Below are 26,596 nucleotides of genomic sequence, written 5' to 3'. Positions count from 1 at the left end.
TCAGACTTTAATCATGCTGCTTTTTTAATTTAATTTCATCTATAACTTTGGGGGAATTTTGATATTCCTGGAGTAAAATAGGTATTTTTTCCTCAGGCAAAAATTAAACTACTCATTAAAATGCTTGAAAAATATGATTTCCTAATCACTCCTGGCAGCCACATATTCAATCTAAAGACACACTGTGGCTTGGGAGTGGTGTGCTCACACTGGCTCTAAGGACAGCTGTGTGGTCTTAGCTCTGTGGCCCAAGGGAGCAGTAGCCAATGGCCTCACCTGTGAGCTTGCCCAGATGATCAGAGAGCTCAAGGCCAGATGGTCTATGGCTCTGCAAGCCAGCTCCACCAGATGTAAAGGGCTGGAGGAGACATGAGAAGCTATGGAAGATGGTACAGGTAAGGCTTGAGGAGACACATGTCAAGGGGCTGGTAACCAAGCTGGTTTGGTTTCTCCTCATTCAACTAGACATACTCTTCTCTAAGCTTTGCCAATTGTTAATAAAAAAAAGATTTTTATGACCCTAGCTCTAAACTGAGGGTTGTCTCAAGGTGAAAATATTACGTCACAATTACATTTGCTTTGCTATAGAGCCAAAAAGGAAAAAAGTTTTCTTTTTTTTCCAACAGAGTTTGCTCAAAGTTCAACTACTAACTGGGAAACAGACTGTGTTCCCAGAACAGACAGCATGTTCTGTTTTGTGTTACTTGAGAGCTGTCTTAGATGTACATGCTGAGTTACATAAAACTTGAAATCTCAGAAATGAGAAATTGCTTCTGGCTATTAACACAGATAATGAGGAATTAGCCCCTTAATATAAACTATAGAAAAAGAAGCAAAAAGTTGAAGCAAAGAATGTTATTGTTTCAATTTTGTCACTTGGGTAACTCATACATGATTCCCATTGACAGGAGAGCAGGCAGAACTCCCTAGTTTACTCCTATATATTAAAAAAAAACAAAATGAAATGTCCATCTGAAATCATGAGCGTGAACAAAAAGGTTACTTTTATGGCACTAAGATTGTAGAAAGGCACCCCAGCACAAGACAGGTAATTGACCTCCTTTATAGACCTAAAAAAAGATACAGAAAGCAACTTTGTGAGCACAAATAAAAGTAGAAAGGAGGGTTAATTGTTGATGGGAGAGAGAGAAACCACAGAGTAAAAAGGAAAAGTGACCTTTCATCATCAAGTAATTACCTCCAGGCAGGAACTCCATGATTAGGTAGAGGTTTAGCTTATCCTGAAAACTATAGAACATTTTCACAACCCACAAACTGTCTGCCTCCACTAGAATGTCACGCTCCGCACGAATGTGGCCAACCTGGAGGTATATGCATTTGATTAATGACAAGCCTTGCTCCTCTTTATTAGACTGCATATTTGTTTAAACAATTTAAACACTGTTTTGAATATTTAATTGTGAAGATGCAAAAGAGATCTAATTTCTGCTCAGGCAAACCTACTAACTTAAAATCGAAAATAACAGTTGACTCGAAGGTCTTCAGTGATGAAGACTTGAGTGATGAAAGTCTAAAAAATGGCAAAATGAATGGCTTTAATGCAAATGGCAACTTTAACAGTGCTATAAAGTGAACCGCTGATTAGTTAAAATTATCATTACTTTTCATGTATTTTTGTTCCAATAAACTTAAAATAAGTCTCTAAAATTAGACTAGGTAAACAAGTCCTACCTCAAGTATGCAATGATATCTGCAATGCTTTTGTTGACAATTCTAGAAAACTATGATGCCACAGTATTTAGTTCACTGCTATGCACAGAATATGTGCTCAATAAATTCTTACTGGATTGAAATATAAGAACATCTAAGAAAAGTTGTGGGTTCAAATTAATAATATTCTCAATTTTCTACTTTACTGAAATATCTAGCTAAGGAAATCAAACTGCAGAAGGTTTGAGGGGAGCTGGTAGAAATACTTCATTAAAATAATGTTTTACAATCAAATTTACCTTATGTACTTTAAATATATAATAGTGATCAAAACATTGCTGTATATTATCAAATCCCACTTCCTACCCCCCCATTTTAAGTTCACAAGATCCCAATTCACAAGATCCCAAACTAGGTCTAAATTTACCAAGACCCAGTTCGACTTAAATAGAAGTTTTAATCTTAACATTTGCTACAGGTCTTAAATTTTACAATATGTTCCAAGGTAGAAGAGGTACCAAGATTCACAAACCAGCATTTCTGTGGGCAAATTCAGCCATGGTTGTACTTTGTTTGATACAATGTTCTGTGTGCTTGTTTGTTTTATGAGAATGTCTTTAGCATTTGTTCGGACACAGGTCCCACCCCTCTCTCCTGTCTTGCTCCTAACCTGCCTCATTCTTCTGTACCTGGGAACCTGGAGGTATTTGAATTTGCAGTCATAAGTTTTCCGTCTCTAATGAAATTAGTCTTTGGGGAATTTAATCGTTTCAATGTTGCAGACAACTTACATTTTCACACCTGTACTTCTGATATGAGGGTGGGAAAAATGGAAGATAGGAACTGTACTATGAAACCATGAAGATGCAGAGTAAATCATCTACTTTTACTTAGCTTTAAAACAGAAGTGAAGCTTTTGGGAAGCACTTGAACACTAGATGCCACTTGTTGGACTGCTGCCTGGGCTATGACCCAGTCACTACCAGACACTAACACTGCAGGCCAACCTTCACCACTTCTGTTTCCCCTGGTTCCCTTTCAGGCACCTACCTACTATGGGGAGCCAGGGAAAAGGAAAGGCATTACTACAATTGCCACCTGTCACTCACCTTGGAGGATAAAAGGGCGACTGCAACGTTCCCTGTTTGTCAAAGGGGAACTTACAGTCACTGTGGGCACAACTTGCCCATCTCTCCTAGGGCTGAAACAGCAGCCAGGAACCTCAAAATCTAGGAGTGGAGTCAGGTGGATGTAGGGTAAGGGAGGGAAGACCTAGAAGTGCAATTCATACCACAGAATTCTCTTTCCTTCATTCCATAAATATTTAGTGGTGTGGGAATGGGAAGTTACATGCTGGTTGTTATTCTGGGCACTAGGAAACAGATAAAAAACAGTCTTTTGTCCCATCATAACACTATATTGGCACCACTACCTTCTGCAGAACACTTGCAGTCATACACTGCAGTCAGTTCTTAAGTAACCAGAAAAACTGAACTAAATTTACAGAAAATCTGCACTCTTGCTTTTTTCAATATATTGTACAACACTTAAAATTTTATTTATTTTACTGGCATCACAGATGGAGGTTTTCTCTTTGCACTGAAAGAGATATATTAAGAAACTGGCTAAGTAAAGAACTGATCTCCTACACTTTAGAATTTTACTTTCAAGGTAGCAGAAATTTCTACCCTAGGGGACAGAACAAAAACCTGAACTCTCAATGGTTAACTTTAATTCTTATTAAGTTTAGTAAAACAAACAAAAAACATCTTCTTCTCAGGGTAAAGCACCTATATCTACCTACAAAAAGTTAATCTCTCTGAATCTAAACTTTGTCATCCCTTTATCCAAAAATGATGATGGATTTGCGCTGCTCTACTTCTAACTCTCACCTACACAAAAACTGCTGCATAATTCTTCAAGATGGCTGACCCAGGGAAAGGCCATGGTCATACTGAGATCAAATCTAAGGAGGTGAGTCCAGTAGCAAGATGAGCTAATCAATTAAGTTAATGCATCATTTAAAATTCTAAGGCTAACGGACTTTTCCTTTACTTTCATTACAAAAATTTTAGAATTTGACTTTGTGGAAGGCATAATATTTCAGAAAACGTTTTTACATAAGAAGTTTGGCTCATCCTGTCTGTTACCATGCCAGCCACCTGTCACATGCTACATAAGATTAATAACCCTGAAAGTCATTGTGTGTACTTCTCTTTACAATTTTATTTTGAATTTTAATTACTTGATAAAGAGGGGCTGGCTAAAAAGGGCTTTGGTTAAAACTGTAAGAAATGTGTCTTGCAAAAATAAAGCTTACTGATGAAATCCAAACATACTGACTATTCAATACAGAAGCTTTGCATTTTTCTTCCTAAGATTAACTGAACTCTTTCAGAGACTACACACCCACACCAACACTAATTTTTAGATAGCACATAAATAGGGCTATTGTGCATTCTGAATAAGTTTCATGTTTGTATAAACTACAGTGTCTGAAGAATTACTGCTGGGGTGTTTGGCACCCTCAACCAAAATTCCTGAGAGTCTAAACTTTTAGGTGGCACTTAAGCGATAGCAGAGAGAACTCAGTGATTACACCTCCTCTCTCGAGGAGAAAGGATTGGGTGTGGGGCCAGTTTTCACCACTTGCTTGGGCTCTGTATCGGGATCTCTCCTTGTGTAAAGTACTTACACTGCTTATAACTCAATTTGCAAAGTGGGTTTGGGTTTTACCAACTGTTCTCAATCATTAAAGGAGAATCTGCATGGCTCTGCCATTTGCATTGTATTTTTCAAATTCATTCATAAATTGGGAGACTCATCTCTCTCTTAGGTAGTAATGAGCTATCCAGAAGACCCAACTTTGGTTTGGGTGTACAGAATGAAGCATATTAAGACACGTTTCAGATTGTAAGTCCGAAATTTTAATTCCCAGGTCCCAGATCCAAGGTGTATATAAAATTTCTATTTCTCCGCTATCGGTAAAGAACACGCTACCTCAGCAAGTGTAACTTCATGATCAACTGGGAGACACAGAAAACAGATGTTTCTGTAATACCTCAAAAAAGATTGCATATAACCCATAGGCGTCATTTGTACTTTTAAAATATAGGTAACTGCTTCTTTGTTAGGAAAAAATGTAATATATTTATAGTCATACATGATAGAGCTAAAGAAAACTGTAATAAGAATATACATCTCAATTAAACAAAAGTTTTAGGGAACAAAAAAAAGTCATAAGCCGACTAAAAGTACTGCTACAATTGGGCTTTACCTGCTCTTTTTCAAGCATATCTGCTTTACGGAGTATTTTCATTGCATACACATGCCCTGTATCTTTCTTCTGAACAAGCCGTACCTACAAGTTATAAAAGAAATGCCAAGTCAAAAGTTCACACTGCCAAGCTAATGCTTTTATATGTTATAGGAAGTAATATTTAAACTAAAAGAGTATTTTAAATTCAATATATATATGTTGTGAGTATATCTCAATAAAATTGCATTTTAAAAAATTTAATATAAACAACTAGCAATAACAGAAGAAAATGCTCCCAATATTCCAAAATGTGTACATTACACACAGTGAAATCAATGCTAGAAACATCCTCATATATCTCCACATCTGAGCAGCTTTGACTCCCTCACCTAAAATCTAACCTAAAATCTTCAGCTTTGAACTTAAGGACTCATTACATCCCTGCCACATGTCATCCAATCAACTCAGAAAACCTAAGGAAATGATTACAATATTTAAAACAAAAGCAAAAGCTTATGGATAGGAAAAATGTCTGGAAGGGAAAAAAGCCTAACATACATAACTATGAAAAAGGAGTTATGTTTTCCTTTTTTTTTTTTATTTTCCAATGTTTTTAAAGAGTAATTTTTTGATGAAAATTAATGGCCTATAAATCAAAAGAATATTTCTTGCAACACCTCCCCTCTTCTAAGATACGTATGTTTTCTTCTCCCTGCACAATTTTTCCTCATATTTTCCCTAGCCAAGAGCTATTTCTCTTCCGCACTGAACAGAAAGCTCTTTGAGAGGTGGTACTGTATCTTTCCCTCTCTCAAGGTGCCAACCAGAGATTCGGAACACTGTGGGATCAATTTAATCTTTCACCTGTGCCTCTGCACATGTACTCACATTTCCCCTGGGTACTGGTTTTTAATAATATGCTACTCCTTTTATATAAAGATAATGCAACTATCGCACCACTCAGGTGTTTCCCATTAATGGGAATGGCCTTGCATGGGCATTCAAATCCTTCCCAACATACTGCTCCTGTGACCAAGCAGGATGCATCTAAAGATGGGCTTGGACAAAATTGCAAATGCTTTTGACTCTCTCCCACTACCTATATAACACCTTTCCATAAATTCTGTCTCCCAGGGCCATCTTTTTAGAGCTGTATCAATCTGGTAGGAAGAAATAAAGGATGGAAATACGCTGTTGGATTATTCATGGTGAGGCAGTGTGCAAGGGCTTTCAGGTCAGGAAAACCCAGCCTAACCCCTGGTCCCACTGCCTAATGGCTATGCGACATTGGAACATTACATATCCCCTCTGAGCCTTAATCTCATCATCTATAAAATGGGTTACTGTCAGGATTATAGGAGAGAAGCACTCAGTAAATAATAAATACTGGTTTCCCTCTACCTTTCACTGTCACTCTAGATCAATACTTAAAACAGTAACTCTGGCCATTGAGGGAAGAGCTATTAGAGACTGGGGCAGTGGGAGGAAAAGAAACAGAGGAGGACAGACAGAACAGCCAGGATATAAGGGTGGCATAGCTGACCTACCTAACCCTATATTGTGGCTACACCAATAATCATGAGTGCCTGGTGTGTGAGAAGCATCCAAGTTCTGTAGTAATTTTGCATTTGATAAGTAGCTGTGGTTATTACCTCACCAAATGCTCCTCTGCCTATCACTTTTAAGGACTCAAAATCTTCCAGGCCAAGTCTTGTCCTCTTCAAACGAAGAAACTCTGTTTCCTTCTGAGCATGTGCTGATCTCCTGAGCCGTTTCTAAATGTTTAAATAATGAAGGAGAGGAGGAAGAATTGGAATTCTGAAACTCTGCAACAAAGTCATACTTGTGATCTGAGCCAGCTGGAAAGTAGGGCCACACTAGACTAGGCATAATCTTTCCACCCATGGAAGGACCCTTAAGAAATCACTTCCCCTTCCCTGACCTTCGGATACAGTAACCAAGCCACAGTGAACAGATGGATACCTCCTCTGAGGACTCTGATGAAACAACTTTGGCAATCACTACTCTAACTTTTCCAATGAAGGCGGGGATAGACAACCAACAACATGTTCCTTTAACCTTTTTTTATCTAAAATAAAGTGTTTTTCTATTTCCCTTTGGGTCTTCTAACTTTTTATGATTCCTGTATAAGTCTTGGGTACTCTTTACCATCTTCCTGGGTTCTGTGACTCATTCCTATTTTTAAAGGTATTTCCACTGTCATTTTGATTTCTTGCACAGTTCCGTGTTAACTCTATTTTCTCCTACCCCAGCTATGGGCACAGGGGGAAAGCATGATTTAAGGATACTTTGCCTTGACACTGATTCCAGAATTTCATTCAGAAATTCACCCCCAATTTTCATGGAGCCTTTTGAGTGAATTCCGTAAGTATGTTATAATTAGTTTTTTTTTTTTTTAATTTCACTGATTTCATCCCTTGTTTTTCTTGGAATTTTAAATCTAATTGATTTATTATAACTAGGCCTAGAGAAGTCATACACTCTTGAGTACTTAATCACTAATTTTTCCCTCTGCCTGAATACCTAAATCCAGAAGCAAGCCTGCCCCCATAAGTCCCTTAATCACCAAGCCAAAACCCTTCCCCTCTACACCAAGGCTAACAACTTGCTGGAAAACCTACCACTCTGGTTTTTGAGGAAAAAATTTCCAACATTAATTACCTCCTCATCTTTTAAGCCTTCTTCTTCCATCACTTTTTCTAATTTCTTTTGTCTAAAAACAAAAAGACATAAGAAATAGCATTTGAATGATAACTTTCTAAAATTTCTGTACAAACATAATAATAGTCTTTTGAAAAATGATTTAAAAAAAGGTAACTCAAAAAGTTTCAGTAAAACAAGATTACATGAAAATGTTCAAAAATTGTGGTGATGAATGCACAACCATATGATATCACGAACCACTGATTGCACACTTTGGATGATTATCTGGTATGTGAATATATCTCAATAAAATTGCATTAAAATAAAATAAAATAAAATAAAAATTAAAAACAAGATTCCCACCTTTTGTTGGTTCTGCATTTTGAAAAAGATTGTATAAGATGTTACTGCCACAAAGAATCTTGTTTCAAAACCTTTTTATTTTGCAGAATTTCCTCCTTTACAAACCACAAAACAGCTGGTATTTGATAACCTCATATCAGGGTGTTTCTGTCTCTCTGACTAAAATCTACTTCCTTAATTTTTACATCTTCCTCCTCCTCCTTGCCACAAGCAAATAGTAATAAACAATAAAGGTAAATGCAGAATTTCAGAATTCAAGAGGGAAAAAAAAAAACAAATGATCAAAAAAAATGTTTGGTACCTACTATCAAAACTTAAGGCTCCAAATCTTTGGGGCACTGAACTCAAGTTTAGAAACTGCATCCAAGAATATTTTTGATCTACAGACACACATGGTAATTCTTTACAAAACTAAAATAAATGAACAAAACTTCATTAAAACTGACTCCATAGAACCTTAATTTTTTCAGCATAGTGTGAATGAATGCATATGGGCTGGAATTGCCCCTCCATCATTTGCCAGTATTCCAGAAAAACAATTTCAACAGGGCAGGGAAAGTAGAAATGTGAGGTACACTGAAGCAACACCATGTTGTCTAGCATGGCTGAGGCATACAGCAGGCAGGTTAGAATAGCAACAGATGGCTTCCGCTGCAGCAGCCATTGAGGAGCAGCAGCTGTGGCTCTGTGCCACCGCACAGCCAAGGGGCCTCGACAGGGCCATAAGATGACCAAGAATGTGAGCAAGCCAAGGCACAGTTGCCACCACAGACCCCTCTCAAAGCACACCAAGTTTGTGCAGGATATGATCCAACAAGTGTGCGCTGCTTCGCCCCAAATGAGCAGTGCACCGTGGGGCTGCTCAAGGTCTCTAAGGGCTAGAAAAAAAAAAAAAAAAGGTCAAGAAAAGGGTGGGCAGGGAAGTGAATCTCCCTGGCAACGTGGAATATGACTCCCGGGGAGGAATGTAGACCTGGCACCGTGGGACGGAGAACATCTTCTTGACCAAAAGGGGGATGTGAAAGGAAATGAAATAAGCTTCAGTGGCAGAGAGATTCCAAAAGGAGCCGAGAGGTCACTCTGGTGGGCACTCTTATGCACACTTTAGACAACCCTTTTTAGGTTCTAAAGAATTGGGGTAGCTGGTGGTGGATACCTGAAACTATCAAACTACAACCCAGAACCCATGAATCTCGAAGACAGTTGTATAAAAATGTAGCTTATGAGGGGTGACAATGGGATTGGGAAAGCCATAAGGACCAAACACCACTTTGTCTAGTTTATGGATGGATGTGTAGAAAAGTAGGGGAAGGAAACAAACAGACAAAGGTACCCAGTGTTCTTTTTTACTTCAATTGCTCTTTTTCACTCTAATTATTATTCTTGTTATTTTTGTGTGTGTGCTAATGAAGGTGTCAGGGATTGATTTAGGTGATGAATGTACAACTATGTAATGGTACTGTAAACAATCGAAAGTACAATTTGTTTTGTATGACTGCGTGGTATGTGAATATATCTCAATAAAATGATGATTTAAAAAAAAAAAAAAAAAAAAAAAAAAAAAAAAAAAAAAAAGAAAAGGGTGGGGACTCGTATCTATGCCAAGAGGAAGAGAGAGGAGCTGAGCAACGTCCTGCCATGAGGAAAGCAGCTGCCAAGAAAGACTGAGACCTCCTATTAAGACATTAAAAAAAAACTTTGCAGAAAAAAAAAAAAAAAAAACTATGGAGAATATCAAAAGCCACACCAAGAAGATTGGACCTTATTCTGTAGACTGAGAGCTAACAGAGGCTTGTGTGAAAAGGAGTGATGTGATGAGATTTGTATTTTAGAATGGTAACCAGCAGCCAGGCAGATCTAATGGACTAGCAGAAAAAGCAACTGAGAAAGACCTGGGGCCAATAAAAGCTATTCTAATGATGGATATGCAATAAACATCTGGACCTAGGGCTGAAAAGTGGAATGAAGTGAAAGAGCCATTGCAAAGATGACTGACTGGCAGTAAGAGTCAAGAGAAAAGTCTTAAAATGTCTTGTCTGAGTGGATGATGATGCCACTAGCCAAGACAGAAACCATAGAGAAAATAATGAGTTTCATTTTGGTCATCGAATATTTACTGCAATAACTATATTTAGTTAAAATGACTAAATTGTTAGAAATCATATTACAAATCCACAGGAAATGAAAAGAACTATTCTGACCCTGATGAAAAGAAGAAATCATCTACACAGCTCCCAGGCTCCCCACTTTCTTCTCCAATTCCATGAATATTTTGATATACGTATTGGAGGGAGAAGGCTGTACTATTGACAGTTTCAGAAGTGTCAGTGGTTAGGATAGTTGAAGTAGGGAAGAGTGAATAGAGTTAAAGAGTAACATCATGGCAAGAACTATAATGAACTCAACTATAAATAGCTCTTTTTGTGCCTTGAGTATCAAACACTGTCATACCTTCTGACTATATTTTTTTCATGACTACATTAGGCTGGGCTAGAAGTCCAGTGACTTATCCATCACACCCAGAGCTAGCTCCTGAATAAATACAAACTGAGATTTTCACTGTTTTACTCCAAGTGTACATAACTAAATTGATTTCAGTCGAATGCTCCTCTGAAAGTACAGAATTAACCCTTGAACACAGTCAGATTCTTTCATTAGAAAAAGTATCTAGAAAGAAACCTATCATGTGGAATTATGCAGGGCAATAATTTTGGGGACCTTGAGGACACCAAAAATAGCCATCACTATTTTTAACCTAGGACAAAGCTTAAAAATGACATCCTCTATGAGATGATTCCAAGGCATTGTGGTGAATTTGGTTAGATTCACAATGGCATTGCGGTTATATAAGAAAAGAGCTATATTTTTAGAGAGACATACTCAAGTATATAAGTCTGAAATGAAAGATGTTTGGGATTTGCTTTAAAACACAATTGCTAGATCTCACACCCAAGGCACGAGCAACCAAAAAACAAATAGACAAATGGGATCTCAAAATTAAACACTTTTGTACATCAAAGGACTTTGTCAGAAAAGTAAAAAGGCAACCTACACAACGGGAGATGATATTTGGAAACCACATATCAGATAAAGGTTTAATATCCTGAATATATAAAGGAATCCTGCATCTCAATAACAGAAAGACAAACAATCCAATTAAAAAATGGGCAAAAGACATGAACAGACATTTTTCTGAAGAGGAAATAGAAATGGCTCAAAAGCATATGAAAAAATGCTCAACTTCACTGGCTATTAAGGAAATGCAAATCAAAACCACAATGAGATATCATCTCACACCTACCAGAATGGCCATTATCCAAAAAAAACAGAAAATGACAAGTGCTGGAGAGGATGTGGAGAAAGAGGCACACTTATTCATTGTTGGTGGGAATGTAGAATGGTGCAACCACTCTGGAAGACAGTATGGAGGTTCCTCAGGAAGCTAAACATAGATTTGCCATATGACCCAGCTATTCCATTGCTAGGTATATACTCAGAGGAACTGAAACTTAAGACACAAATAGACATTTGTAAACCGATGTTTATTGCAGCATTATTCACAATCGCCAAGAGATGGAAACAGCCCAAATGTCCATCAAAGGACGAGTGGATAAACAAACTGTGGTATATACACATGATGGAATATTATGCAGCTGTAAGACAGAACAAAGACACGGATCATGTAATAATGTGGATGAACCTTGAGGACATCATGTTGAGTGAAGTTAGCCAGAAACAAAAGGACAGATTCTGTATGGTCTCACTAATATGAACAGACATTAATGAACAAACTTTGGGAGTTAAAAGCTGACAACACAGGCGACCAGGAGATAGAAAGAGGGCAGAGATCAGCCATTTGATGCTGAAGGACTACAGAATGTTTAGGATTGATTGCATAGATCCAGAAATAGATAGCATAATACTGTGTGATGGTAGCATGGTATTGTAAGTACATTGAACAAAGATGTCTGTGAGTAAAGCTGAAAGAGGTGGGACAGGAGAATGTATGACACCAGAGGTAAAGATAGATGATAAAGACTGGGACTGTATAACGTGGCAAAAACTGGAATGGCCAATGACTGTTACTAAATATACAAATATAAAAATGTTTTTGCATGTGGGAAAGCAAATGAATGCCAACCATATAGAGAGTTGAAAAGGGGATGGTATTCAGGAAAAAACATAATCAAAGCAAACTGGAGTCTATGGTCAACAGTAACATTGTAATATACCTCCATTAAACGTAACAAAGGCAATATGCCAATGCTAAATGTATATGAGAGGGGGATATAGGGGAGGAATATGGGATTCTTGGTAGCGGTGTTATTTGCTGTCCTTACTAGTATATTGTATTGTATGACATGTTATTTTATATTAAAAATTTAAAAAAAAAAAAAAAAAAAAAAATAAGCAGGTAAAAAAACCCACAATTGCAAAAAAAGGGGGGGAATGAGCAAATGTAGCAAAATCTTGATAATTACTGAATCTGAAGGACAAATATATGGGGGTTCATTGCATTATTCTTTCTACCTTTGTGTATGTTTAAAATTGTTCATAATGAAAAAGAAAAGCATCTCCTCCATTTGACGCACTTTCTGGTCACAGAGTCAGGTTAGCTAACACTCCAGCCTTTGGTGGAGCAACTCTTCCCCTCAACTCCAGTGATCCTTGAGAGAGAGAAAAAGAAGCCACTTCCACACTTAGAAATACACCCAACCTCACCCCACCACCACCTTCCATTTAGCCGTTTATTATCTATGTGTATACCCATTGCCCATAAGAGATGGTAAGTTCTTTTGAAGCTGGGACCACATCTAAATCCCCCTTCTCCACTAAACACAGTGCCTCATACACAGCAAATTTTTTAAAATATATGCTGTTAAATTAAAAAAAAAAAGGTCAGAATGTGTAACAGATATGTATAACTACCACTTGTAAATATCCCCTCCCTGTTCTAAGCCTAGTTAGGCTCCCCTCTCAGCACTATCTGATTCAAAGGCAGGAGGAATGAGAGAAAACAAAGGGCTAGTCCGCGCTACAAGAGAGTTAAATATTTCTAATTTCTGTTAATGAGACACTTGAAACCAGGAAAAACAGTATGGAAATAAACTGATTGTATCTCCACGATCAAAATTGAAAAAATGCCACAGAAATAACCTAAAAATTAATACTGCACAGATTTTTTTTTTTTTTATCTCAACAAATTACTTCAATTCGACACTCTGGTTTGACTGATATCTCTGAGACTTACCCATCACTGGGCAAGTTGCAAGACAACAGCCTGCAAATAATAGTTACATATTATAGCTCAGCAACAGATCAGACCAAACGCAGACACATACAGGAAAACCTGGGTGACAACACCTAAAAGAAGTTGCAGAACATGCAAGTTCTCAAGGGGTAAAATGTAGAAAAGTCCTTATTTGACATGGGGGGGAAACACATTAATAATATTGTCTATTAAATTAGGTTTTGTAGCTTGCATTAATCCACCAAAAAGAGTCTTTATGAAGAAAAGAGACAAGAGAGACTATTTTTAAAAGGAAATGCCAGTTTCCTCAGATTTGACTTGAGAATGCTATGAATTACCCAAAGCATTATTTTTTTTTTTTAACTTAGGATTCACTGATTGTGTTGTGCAGCTCCATGGATTTTTTTTAATATATAACTTTTATCTAGTACATATATACAACCTAAAATTTCCCCCTTTTAATCACATTCAAATATATAATTCAGTGCTATTAATTATGTTCACCACCACCCACTACCAAACTTTTCCATTATCCCAAATGGAATTTAACCAGGCAATTATCAACAACTGCCTACCTAGGATCACATAAGAGAGAGAATAGAAGAAGAGTTGCTGTTGCTAGAGAACTTATAATACAGATCATAATCACTGCCCTCCCCCCTACGTGGGATCAGACACCCAGGGGAGTGAATCTCCCTGGCAACGTAGAATATGACTCCCGGGGAGGAATGTAGACCCGGCATCGTGGGACGGAGAACATCTTCTTGACCAAAAGGGGGATGTGAAAGGAAATGAAATAAGCTTCAGTGGCAGAGAGATTCCAAAACGAGCCGAGAGGTCACTCTGGAGGGCACTCTTACGCACACTTTAGACAACCCTTTTTAGGTTCTAAAGAACTGGGGTAGCTGGTGGTGGATACCTGAAACTATCAAACTACAACCCAGAACCCATGAATCTCGAAGACAGTTGTATAAAAATGTAGCTTATGAGGGGTGACAATGGGATTGGGAAAGCCATAAGGACCACACTCCACTTTGTCTAGTTTATGGATGGATGAGTAGAAAAATAGGGGAAGGAAACAAACAGACAAAGGTACCCAGTGTTCTTTTTTACTTCAATTGCTCTTTTTCACTCTAATTATTATTCTTGTTATTTGTGTGTGTGTGCTAATGAAGGTGTCAGGGATTGATTTAGGTGATGAATGTACAACTATGTAATGGTACTGTAAACAATCGAAAGTACGATTTATTTTGTATGACTGCGTGGTATGTGAATATATCTCAATAAAATGATGATTAAAAAAAATACAGATCATAATCAAGGCAAAGGCAAAACATGGATTAAAGGAATAGAGAAGATAAATTTGCTATTGAGTGGATGTAGCTTATAGTCTACCAGAGGCATTAAAAACACCATTCTGCAATTCTGTGTGATGGCGTATGAGACTACAAGAGTTTAACTATCTTAAACCAATTTTTAGAACTTGTTATATTGTTGCTATAAAACTGCTCAATGTACTCATATTTTACTTTTATTCAGGAAACAATTCTCAAATGAATTTTATTCTTTTTTTCTGTCTCTGGGTTTTGTCTCATCTCCTCCTAGAATACAGCCTTTGTTTCAAATATAACCCAGTGTCTACTACAAATGGAACAGTGAAAAATTGCCCATGAGAAGCAGGAGAAATATCTGAGATTTTACAGGCACCCAGAAAAGGCACATAAAAACAAAATGAAAACTTCTATTGCAACCCAATCTTAAATTTGACTAGTTTAATACTTATTACTTCAAATTCCTCAACATATTATTAGTTACATAATAATAAAGTGTTTCTTTATTATCAGTTGCCTTATATCATTAAAACAGCTTATACATCAAGGCTCTAAGATATTTCCTCCCATAACTCCTATTTCAGACAGTTCTAATTTTAGTTTACTGACTATAAAGGTATTCCTGCCAATCACTGTTGTTTGTTTTCCTAGCAATAATAAAACCTAAAATAGTCTTATCAAACTGTATCAAGAAACTCAAACACAACTACTGACTTATATCCAAAAAGAAGGCTCTAAAGGAGAAAGATTTTCAAGGAGATTCTGATTCTAAAAAGCTCAAGTTATCTGCTGCCTTTTTTTTTTTTAAATGAAAAAGAATGGTAATTTGGTAATAAAAATATTACCAAACCACCCCACAGGTCAGCAAGAGCCCCCATCACCACCAAAAAAATTACCAAACCAAAAACATTCTCTCTCTCTTAAATGTCTAACATTCTCTTCTTACTGTCTGTCTTTTGATAAATTTGGTCTTTAAAACACAGCAAAATATTTGGAAGCCACATATCCGATAAAAGATTAATATCCGGTATATATATATAGAAAACCTTCAACTTAACAACAAAAAGACAACCGAATTTAAAAATGGGCAAAAGACTTGAACAGACATCTCTCCAAAGAAGAAATACAAATGGCTGGAAAGCACATGAAAAGATGCTCAAAATCATTAGCCTTCAGGGAAATGCAAATCAAAACCATGAGGTAACACTTCACACCCATTAGAAGGGCTGCTATTAAAAAAAAAAAAAAAAGAAAAAAGAAAACAACAAGTGTTGAAGAGGATGTGGAGAAACAGGAACTCTAATTCATTGCTAGTGGGAATGGAAAATGGTGCAGCCACTGTGGAAGACAGTTTGGTGGTTCCTCAGAAAGCTAAGTATAGAACTACCATATGACCCAGCAATCTCACTTCTAGATATATACCCAGAAGAATTGAAAGCAGCATCATGAACAGATATTTGCACACCAATGTTCACAGTGGCATTATTCACAGGTGCCAAGAGATAGAAGCAACCCAAGTACCCATCAACTGATGAATGGATAAAATGTAGTACATACGTATAATGTGAATATTATTCAGTCATAAAAAGGAATGGAGTCCTGATACATGTGACAACATGGACAAATCTTGACAATATCACCTTAAGTGAAACAAGCAAAACACAAAAGAACACTTATTGTATGATCTCACTGATTTGTAACAATTAGAATAAGCAAACTCATAGAGTCAGAATCTAAAATATAGTTTACCAGAGGACAGGGTGGGAATGAGAAGTTAAGGCTTAAAATGTACAGGGTTCCTATTTGAAATGATGAGAAAGGTTTGATAATGGACGGTAGTGATGGTAGTACAACATTGTGAACGCAATTAACAGCACTGAAATACATATCTGACTATGACTAAAAGTGGAAATGTTAGATTGTATATATGGTAACAGAATAAAAATTTTTTAAAAAATCCATGGCAGACAGTAAGAAGAGAATGTTAGACATTTAAGAGAGAGAGAACATTTTTGGTTTGGTAAACTTTTTTGTTTTTGGTTCACTACACAAAAAGTGAACCCTTTGTTAAACCATGAACTCTTAATAGTACAATCATAAAATGTACCATCATCAACAGTATCAAATGTTCCACACTAAGATGTTGCAGTGGGATGGTATATGGGAATCTTGTATTTTATGCATGATTGTTCTGTAAACCCACAACTTCTCTAATAAAGGGGAAAAATGTTACTTTTCCAAAATTTCTGTATTTTCTGTAAAAATCAAAAGGGAAACTCAAATTATTAACAATGAATACAAAAAGTTTATAATAAAGTTATTTAAATTTTAAAGAAAAAAAACAAACAAACAGCGAAGCCACAAAGGTTTTAGAAGATTTTTCCATCTTAGGAACCCAAAACAAAACAAAAAAAGCACTGGTTTTAACTCATTTGGGGGTACAATCTTAGTGTAAATCCGAAAGTCACACTTATTAATATGTAAACAAAAAAAATATTACCTTGACCCTGAAGAATGTAATATATATCAATAATGAACCATATCTAGAGCAGAGTCAGTAGGATAAAACAAGCTATCATCATATAAAATGAGTAACTAAATCAAAATTCATAAACACTTGTTTTACAACTACAACACCAGAAGCTCTGACTTCAAGAAAGTGGTTGTATTTCAAAATAACCATCTCCAACAGGTTTCACACTCCTGAAGGTATACAGTGCAAATTTATCTTTGAATTCCCCAAGGTATAAAGAACACTATGCAGGTACTTGGTGTTTGCTCAAGTGAATAGCAGCTGGCCACCACCAAAATACCTTGCTATTTTGCATTCATATCTGCATATTTAAGATTAAATCCCATCTCCCACATACATTATGATTTATACCCTCATGAATTAATGTGGGTGCAAAAATCCTTAGCAAAATATTAGTATAGCAAATCCAGCAATATATAAAATGGATAATAAATAATGACCAAAAGGGTTTTATCACAGGAATGCAAGGTTAGTTGAACATTCAAAAATCAGTCCAAGTAATTCACCCTATTAATAGATGAAGGAGAAAAATCACATGATCATTTCAACAGATACAGAAAAAAAAGCATTTGACAAAATACAACACCTACTTATGATAAAAACTCTCAGCAAAATAAGAACATAAAGGAACTTCCTTAACTTGATAAAGGACAGCTTCAAAAAGTCTACAGTTAACCTCATAACTAATGGTGACACAGTGAGAGTTTCTCCCCTTAAATCATAAACAAAGCAAAGATGTCCACTCTGAACACTTCTATTCAACATTGTACTGAAAATCCCAGCTAGTACAATTGAGGCAAGGAAAAGAAAGAAAAGGTGTATAGATTGGAAAGAAAAAGTAAAACTGTCTATTTGAATATGACATGGTTGTTTACATAGAAAATCTTAAAAAACTACTAAAGTAAGTAAATTAGCAAGTCACAGGATACAAGGTCAATATACAAAAATCAACTATATGTCTATGTACTAGGAGCAAACTATTGGAAAACGAAACTTTACCCATTTACAATAGCATCAAAAAACTGAAATACTTAGGAACGAATAAACAAAAGACTTTTAAGTCCACATTGAAAACTACAAAATACTGGCTGAGAAAAATTAAAGAAGACCTAAATAAATGGAGCAATATACCATGTGGGTGGATCAGTGAAGATGTCAATATTGTCAAGATATCAATTTTCTCCAAATTGATCTATAGATTCAATACAATCCCAATCATAATTATTCCATCAGGCTTTTCTGTAGAAACTGACAAGTGATTCTGAAATTCACATGGAAATACAAGGAACCTAGAGTAGTCAATGCAGTCTTGAACCCAAAAAAAAGTTGGAGGATGTAATCCTGCAGGGGAAGTACACTACCTGACTTCAAGACTTACTGCAAAGCTACAGCAATCAAGACAGTATGCCACTGACAGAACAATGGACAAATACATCACTGGAACAGAATAGAGAATACAAAAACAGATTCACATTTATATGGCCATTTCATTTTTGGCAAAAGCCTCAAAGCAATCTAATGGGGAAAAATCTTTTCAACAAATGGTGGTAGAACAACAGGATATCCATAAAGAAAAAAATAAATCTCAACACCCTACCTCATACCACATATACTTATTTACTTATTAATTCAAGATGGCTTAGAACTAAATGTAAAAATTAAATCTATATGAATATAACTAACAGCACTAATTATATATGTGAATGTTATTAAAAGGGGAAATTTTAGGTCATATATATGTTACTAGAACAAAAAAGGAAAAAACAGGACTGTACAACACAATGAACTCTACTGTAAATGATAGACTAGAGTTAATAGTACAATTATAAAAATGTTCTTTCATGAGTTACAAGAAGTGTATCTCACTAATGCAAGGTGTTAATAATAGGGTGGTATATGGGAACTCTTGTGTTTCATATATTTTATGCATGGTATTTCTGTAAACCTACAACTTCTCTTACCAAAAAAATTAATTTAAAAACTTTTTAATTAAATCTATAAAACTTCCGGAAGAAACATGGAATAGCTTCATGACTTGGGGGTAGGCAAAAGTTTCTTAGAGAAATCACACAATATAATACCATAAATGAAAAAACAAAAGCTAAATTAGATTTTATCAAAATTAAAAACTGCTCATTTAAAGCCATCATTAAGAAAATGAACAGGAAAGCCACAGACTGGGAGAAATTTTTTGCAAAACTTATGTGCCAGTTTGAATGTATTGTGTCCCCCAAATGCCATCATCTTTGATGTAATCTTGTGTGGGCAGACATTATCAGTGTTGATCAGATTGTAATTCTTTGAGTGTTTCTTTGGAATGCACCCCACCCAGCTGTGGGTGATGACTGGATAATTTCCATGGAGGTGTTGGCCCGCCCATTCTGGGTGGGTCTGAGTTGATCAGTGGAGCCATATAAATGAGCTGACATAACAGAAGGAACTCAGTGCAGCTGAGAGTGAACTTTTGAAGAGGAGCTACAGCCAAGAGGGACACTTTGAAGAAAGCATAGGAGCTACAGATGAAAGACATTCTGAAGATGGCTGTTGAAAGCAGACTCTTGCTCTGGAGAAGCTGAGAGAGGACAAATATCCTAAGTGCAACTATGAGTGACATTTTTGAGGAACTGCAGCCTAGAGACAAACGTCCTGGGAGAAAGTCATTTTGAACCCAGAACTTTGGAGCAAACGCCAGCCACGTGCCTTCCCAGCTAACAGAGGTTTTCCAGACACCATTGGCCATCCTCCAGTGAAGGTACCCTTTGTTGACGGACATTTTATAGCCTTAAGACTGTAACTTTGTAACCAAATAAACCCCCTTTTATAAAAGCCAATCCATTTCCGGTGTTTTGCATTCTGGCAGCATTAGCAAACTAGAACAACATATATATATGTATATCAAGGACTGGTATCCAGCATATATAAAGAACTCCTACAATTCTATAAAAAAGACAACAATTTTTTTAAAGTGGTAAAAAATTCTGAGCATACACTTCAAAAGCAGATATACAAATGGCCAATAAGCACACAGACTGCTTTGACACTTTTGCCAAAAATGAAATGGCCACACAAGTGTGAATCCATTTTTTAATTTTCTATTCTGTTCCCAAAAAATGCACAACATCGTTAATCATCTGGTAAATGCAAAATGAACCATCAGTGAGATACTACTAAGCATTCACCAGAATAGCTAAAGTTAAAAGACTGATGACACACATGTTAGCAAAGAGATAATGTAACTGGAACTCTTATACATCATTGGTAAGACTGTAAAATGTTACAACCACTTTAGAAAAAGGTCTGGCAATTGCTTAAAAAACTAAGCATAACCTATGTATGTAATCCAGTAATTCCACTCCTAAGTATTTATCCAAGAGAACTGAAAATAAATGTTCACAGGAAGATTTGTACAGGAATATTCATAGAAACTTTATTCAAAAGAGCCAAAAACTGAAATGTTTATCAACATGTTATTATCAAGATGTTTATCAACAGGAGTATGGATAAACAAACTGACGTAAAGTCATAAAATAGAATAGTACTCAGCAGTAAAAAGAAACAAACTAATAATACACACAACAACATGGATGAATCTCAAAAACATTATGCTGAGTGAAAGATGCCTTATTCAAAAGTGTACTTTCTGTATGATTCTATTTACATGTTCCATTTGTATGGAATAAGCAAGACTAAGCTGTGGTAGAAAAAAATCACATGAAGAAACTTTCTGGGCTGATGTTAACATCGTGTATCTTGGTAAGGTTTTGAGTTATACGGGTATGTGCATTTGTCAAAGCTGATCAAAGGGTACTCAAGATTTCTGCATTTCACTGTACATAAATTTTACTCTGCCAACCCCCAAAAAACAAACATCCATATGCAATATTGAATTCTAGCTAATGTTATGCAAGCAGAAATACTCAGAAGTGTATAGATTTCTGCAACTTACTTTGAAAGGCACCAAAAATTTTAGATGTATTAATAAATGGATACAGGGATGGACAGATGAATATGTGATAAAACAGATATAAGAAAATCATCATTGGAGATGGATATTCACTAAACAATTCTGCCAACTTTTCAGTACTATTGAATATTTTCATAATAAAATGCTGGAAAAAATTCTCAATTATGAGTTACTACATGAACAGTGTTTATCAGATCAATAATAATAGTAAAACAATAACTGCTCCTACTACCATAAATTGATTACTGTATGAAGCACTATGATGGGTACTCACATATATTATATTTAATCCCAACAGCAATCCTGCAGGGCAAGTAGCATAATCCCCACTGTCCAGAAACTTGTCCAGTCTCACACAGTTAGTAAAATGGTAAAGGCAAGATTCAAAATTCAGGTCTGACTCCACAGGGTCTGTTCTTCCCATACCCTGTGGAGGGTCTTAAATATGAACTCCAAGAATCTGGTCCAATTATTTTGCTATACTGTAATGGAATTCTGTATTATGGACTAGTAGCAGAAATAAGTGGGTTAGTGGCACAGACTAGAAATCTGTTACACTGTCATTCCATTGTAATGGGATAGGCTATATCATGGCTGCTGTTCTTGTTTCCTGAAATAACATTTCAAATGTGTCTTGCCATACCAGACATGAATGCCACAACCATGACATAATTCTTTCAACCAGAATTCTTTACCTCATTTCTCGTTCTTCATGTTGAGCGATAAGATTGCTATAAAAATTCTCCAGTGTCACTTTAGTCATTGTCACCCTTTCCTTTGTGTGGTTACTCATGGAAGAGCAAGGTGTTGAACCTGTCATTGCCATGGCTGCTAGAAACAAAGAAAAGACGAGTTATCAGTTTTGGAGTTAGAATTCACCAATTAAGCACTCTTCTAACCTACTAGCAGGAATGCAAACTGGTACACATTTCCTAAAGGACAATCAGGTAACATGTTACGAAAGCCAGACAAAGAGAATTCTGGTACTCAATGAAAATAAATACGTATTATGGCTTATGACCCAGAAATCCCACCCCTGAGTATAAAGCCCAAAGAAATTCTCACACAAGCTCTTAAGGGGACATGGACAGGATGTCCATTAAAGAGAGGATGTTTGTCACACCTTCATTTGTTACAGGGAGTTGGAGGCATTTCAGCAAAGAAATGAATAAATAAAATGTTGTGGATGCATACTAGGATATACCATGCAGCAGTCAGAAGTAACTATCTGTTCCTACAATCAACACGAATATACTTTTAAAACATAATGTTGTATTTTTTAAAAGGAAGAAAAAAGATCACAATACCATCTATATAATTAAGAATGTATAGACACAGTACAGTTCTTTGCCAACCAGGAATCTACCCTGAATAAAACAGAGACCATAGGATTCATACAGAAGTGGGTTCAACGAAGCCCTGTCAGGAAAACTGGAAATAATCCGAACAAACAGCAGAAGACTGATTACTTATTAAGAAGTCCTGTAATGAAATAGAGTGCAATTAAAATATGTTCAAATGTTTTATGTCAAGGGAAATGTTTCCAATCTAACTGAAAAGAACAGGTTATAAAACAAAATGTACAGCGTAATCTCAATTTTGTTTATTATGTTCTGTAAGTGCACAGGATTATTAGAAATATATGTATCTATACATATTATTAGTGGCTTAATTCTAGGCAGTGACAATACAATAGATACTTTTATTCTTGGTGCTTTTCTATGTTTTCCACATCTTCTTCAAATGAGCATATACTTTTACCAATAAGTTACCAATAACTTTTAAGTTTATCATTTCTATAGTTAAAAAAAAAAAACTATAACTAAAAAGCTAACATAGGTATACATGTGTTCTGATACAAATCTAATATTTGATAAATGTTTGCTGTTTCTTTGAATTTTCAAGTTAAAATAAAGACCTATAATAGAAACAACATTTCAAAGAAAAAATCTGAATCATAATTGTAATGATAGAATATATCTTTACATATGAAAAAACTGACACCAACGAGTTTAGGTAGCTTACAGAATTTTTTTTTCCTAAATAAAAAATCTCATCCCACCCCCTGGCCAGCCAAAACCTCCTAGATATTTTTGCCAATATATATTGTCACACTTGGTCATACTGTTCATCAATTTTGACTTGCTCCAGCACTGGAATAATGCTCAATCTTTTACCCTTATCATACCTTCCTAACACATGACCTACCTCTAAGTCTGTGTTTTTTTACCCTAATATAAAACTTGAGAAAAAATCAGGAGGCACAAAGAGTTATTTTCAAAGATAGTACATACTGTGAAGTTTTCTTAAGGTTCTCCCCTTAATATTTAGCATCTTTTAAAACTGTTTTGTGGCTTAAACTAAGGCTTTTAAGGAATGTGTAAATGCTTGTTATTAAGAAAAAAAATTAACATTAAGCAATTTTTAAAGATACTCAGGGAAAAATAAAATACAGAATAATTCTTCATAGCAAAGATATTCAAAATCAAGGCTCTAATTTAGAGTCAAATATTTTGATTTATGATGTGCCAAAATGATCAGTAATCACAAATGCAAGATGATGCATTCAGAGCTACACCTTACTTTAAAACATTAAGTTATTTTTATGGGAAGGTTTCTAGCGATGCTAAAGCAAACACAAAAGCTTTTACAATATCAGTAGATGGGAGAATTAGGGGAAAAAAACAAAAAACCTCTGTTTGGTTTATGCAGCTTGGGTGTGGTTCCTTATTTGTCAGTCTGTACCCCCTCCACCCACAATGAAAACCACATGCACTCTAAGTGCGTTTGGTGAAGAAATTTAAAAGCAGATCCAAAAACAAGTCAGAAACAAGTGAGACCTTTGTACTCCTCCCTTGTCTGAAAATTTCTGGAGGCCCTTTATATATGTGTGGTTACATTTTAACAACTGAAATTATCCCAACATTAAAAAAATAACAAAATGAAAGCACTCAAGCCTAAAACAAACAGTGCCTTCCATACAGTAGGTGGTTAATAAATGTAATTTGAGCAAGTTAATGATTTTTAGTTGTCAACAAAGCTAAAGAACAAAGATTACGCTTACACTGATGGATACATTAAAAACTGAAAAAAATTACAATTAAAAAAAAAAAAAAGATTGACTCATTTAAGTACCTGGCATTACTTCCTGAACTTTTTAAAAAGATCAACAGGAGATAAAGTGTACTAAAAGGTGCTCATATATTAGGCCAACAAAGAAAAGGGTTTCAATCCTTCACATACAATCTCTAATATAATGGCAAAGGTTGCATTGCCCTGCCCTTTGATTTTTTTTTCAAACTTCCTCCTCCTCCTCTTTATTCACTCCGGAAAGGTTTAGCCTAATTCTAATAATCTTTAATCAAAAGATACTATTGCCCTAGTAGTAATTCACAGGTTCACTGGACCTACCAGTACTTTTTATTAAGATAGGGCTTCCCCTCTTGCTTTCATAATTCAAGTCTCTATATCCTGAACTACAGGCCACTGGAGGCCCATGCACTATTTGTTTCATTCTCCTTCAACTCTGCAGAATTAGGGAAAATTTAAAAGTTAAAAAAAAAAATTTAGCAAAAGGATGTGGATGTGACTCTCATAAAAGTCAGGGGTAGAGAAGGCAAACACAAAAGGAGGTCAAATGAAAATCACTGCTTTATTCAATCGAAATATTCATGCCCCCTGAGTACTCTGTTATCTCTATGAACATCCCTTCCCTCACCAATACTTTGTCTATTTCTTTGTGACTCTGACAATCCACCATCTTTCATTTGGACAATTTAGCATTGAGGCCAAGACTATTCCTTAAGAGTGACCTATCTAATCTCTCCTACAAGCATCCTCTCTTATACTCATTTTAATGTCCTTCCTCTATCTCATGCACAGTGCTAAGCACTTAGTAAGCACCCTCATAAGCACCTAGTAAAATTTACTAGGGAAAACCCCTTTTTTATATCCATTCCTAGGAGCTGAGAGTACGTATGTGTGATGAGAATAGGGTTGGAAAATAGGACAGTGGAATCCACTATTAAAAACAACCTTTCAGGTTGGGGAATGGATTTCTATACAGACCTGGAGACAGAGTTCTTACCTTCTTATGGGGAAGCTCATATCTAAAGTTTAGTGCTGAGAGGAGCATGTTATTGTGGTGGTTGTTTTGTTTAGGGAAACCACATCTACTAGGTGGCTAATTCAGAGCCAAGGTGAGCTGAAAGTAAGTGGAAGCACAGGATCTACTTCATGCAACCTTCCTCCACGCATGTCTAAAAAAACAAGTTTCTCTTCAAGTCTTTTAGTCATTTCATAGTGCGAGAGATCTGGTCGCTCTACTAGTCCTTCTGCATACTACCTCTGACACCGACTTTCCTCTAAGTACTTATCGACCATTTCTTTTCCTCGGGCTGTTCCTTTTCCACTCTCTTCTTAAAAGTCTTCACTACATTTTCTTGTGGTCTCAAGATTATCAAAAGCCCAGCATCCTAAGACAAACCAGCGGGAAAGGGCAGACTCAAAGGTACAAGATCTCAAGGTGGGCTTTCCACATCTCTGCCTCAGACAACAGCTCCCAGGTTCCCAGATTCCAGAAAAAAAAGGAGGTGGAAATCGGTGACGACTGAGATCCCGGAGGAGTCTGAGCGATGGCAGCAAGCAGACAAAGCTGAAAACAAGGAAAGCAGAGGAGAGCCTGGCTCCCCGCCCCAAATGTCCACGGAGGAAGAGAAAGGACGGGGTGGGGAGCCTGGGACTGGGAGAATATAGAGAAGCCCGAGAAGGAGCCTCTGGAGACGGGGATAAAAGAGACTGACAGGAGAACAGGGACGGCGGGGTCGAGGGGACAGGGCCAGAGAGAGGGCGCCGGCGGGAAGAGGAGCCCGAGAAGGAGTGGGGGGAAGAGGAGTTGATGGAAAAGGTCTGGGATGGAGTGGAGGCAGTGGCAGCAAGACACTTACCAGAGACCCAGGGGAGGCGGGGCTGGGGGCAGCAGGCAGCTGCAGATCCCCGCCCGGCCAGCGGTCTCGACGTGCGGACAGATGAAGTCCCAGTGGCAGCAGCCAGCCAGCCAAAGGAGGAGAGGGGACGCGCGAGGGGCTCTGGGGTCGAGGCCAAGGAACGGTTGAAAGTGAGGACAACAGGAAGCGCCCCAACTGCCGGAAAAGACGGCAGCGTGGAGGGGCCAAGGCAGCCCTGTTCCCCGCGACGGAGAGGTGCTGGCGCGGCAGCCAGGAGCCGAGACAGCGCGTGCGCGACTTCCCGGCAGCGCGGCCGGGGTTGCAGGACTGCGCGTGCGCGGCTCGGCCCCGCCCACCCACAGCCCTCCCTGCTTGGCCCCGAGGGCGAGACCCGGGTAGGGCCAGAGGTTCGAGGTGTGAGGCTGTCTGAGGGTGGGGTGGGCTGCGGGGAGATTCCGTTTGTTTTTCTTTTTAACTTTTTGTTTTGAACTAAAGTATAGACTGACAAGAAGTTGCAGAATTAGTATAGAAAGCACCCGTATACCCATCACCCACCCAACTTCCTCAACGACTTTCATAATTATACTACATTATCAAAACCAGGAAATTGACAT

The 26,596-nt window shown here is 37.0% G+C and overlaps 1 protein-coding gene and 1 pseudogene across 3 annotated transcripts in view; one reads left to right on the top strand and one right to left on the bottom strand.

The window, feature by feature from the left end:
• Positions 1-26,288, bottom strand: part of STK38 (serine/threonine kinase 38) — a 50,641-nt gene extending 24,353 nt beyond the window's left edge. Inside the window, exons 1-6 of one of the 3 annotated variants that reach the window (XM_037844284.1) lie at positions 25,983-26,288; positions 21,732-21,864; positions 7,613-7,664; positions 6,583-6,705; positions 4,949-5,032; positions 1,199-1,322 (exon numbers count right to left, since the gene is read on the bottom strand). In XM_037844284.1, coding sequence (XP_037700212.1) covers positions 1,199-1,322; positions 4,949-5,032; positions 6,583-6,705; positions 7,613-7,664; positions 21,732-21,862 — 514 coding nt within the window. In that variant the 5' untranslated portion in view covers positions 21,863-21,864; positions 25,983-26,288. Of the gene's footprint in view, positions 1-1,198; positions 1,323-4,948; positions 5,033-6,582; positions 6,706-7,612; positions 7,665-21,731; positions 21,868-25,982 lie in introns of all 3 variants that reach the window. The other 2 variants (XM_037844282.1, XM_037844281.1) reach the window with 2 other exon arrangements.
• On the top strand, positions 8,248-9,625 carry LOC119539623 (annotated as a pseudogene).
• Positions 26,289-26,596: the final 308 nt, after the last annotated feature.

This window comes from Choloepus didactylus, chromosome 7, assembly GCF_015220235.1.
Source record: "Choloepus didactylus isolate mChoDid1 chromosome 7, mChoDid1.pri, whole genome shotgun sequence".
Taxonomy (NCBI): domain Eukaryota; kingdom Metazoa; phylum Chordata; class Mammalia; order Pilosa; family Megalonychidae; genus Choloepus; species Choloepus didactylus.
Note: the sequence above shows the minus strand (reverse complement) of the source record. Positions and strands in the feature narration are given on the sequence as shown.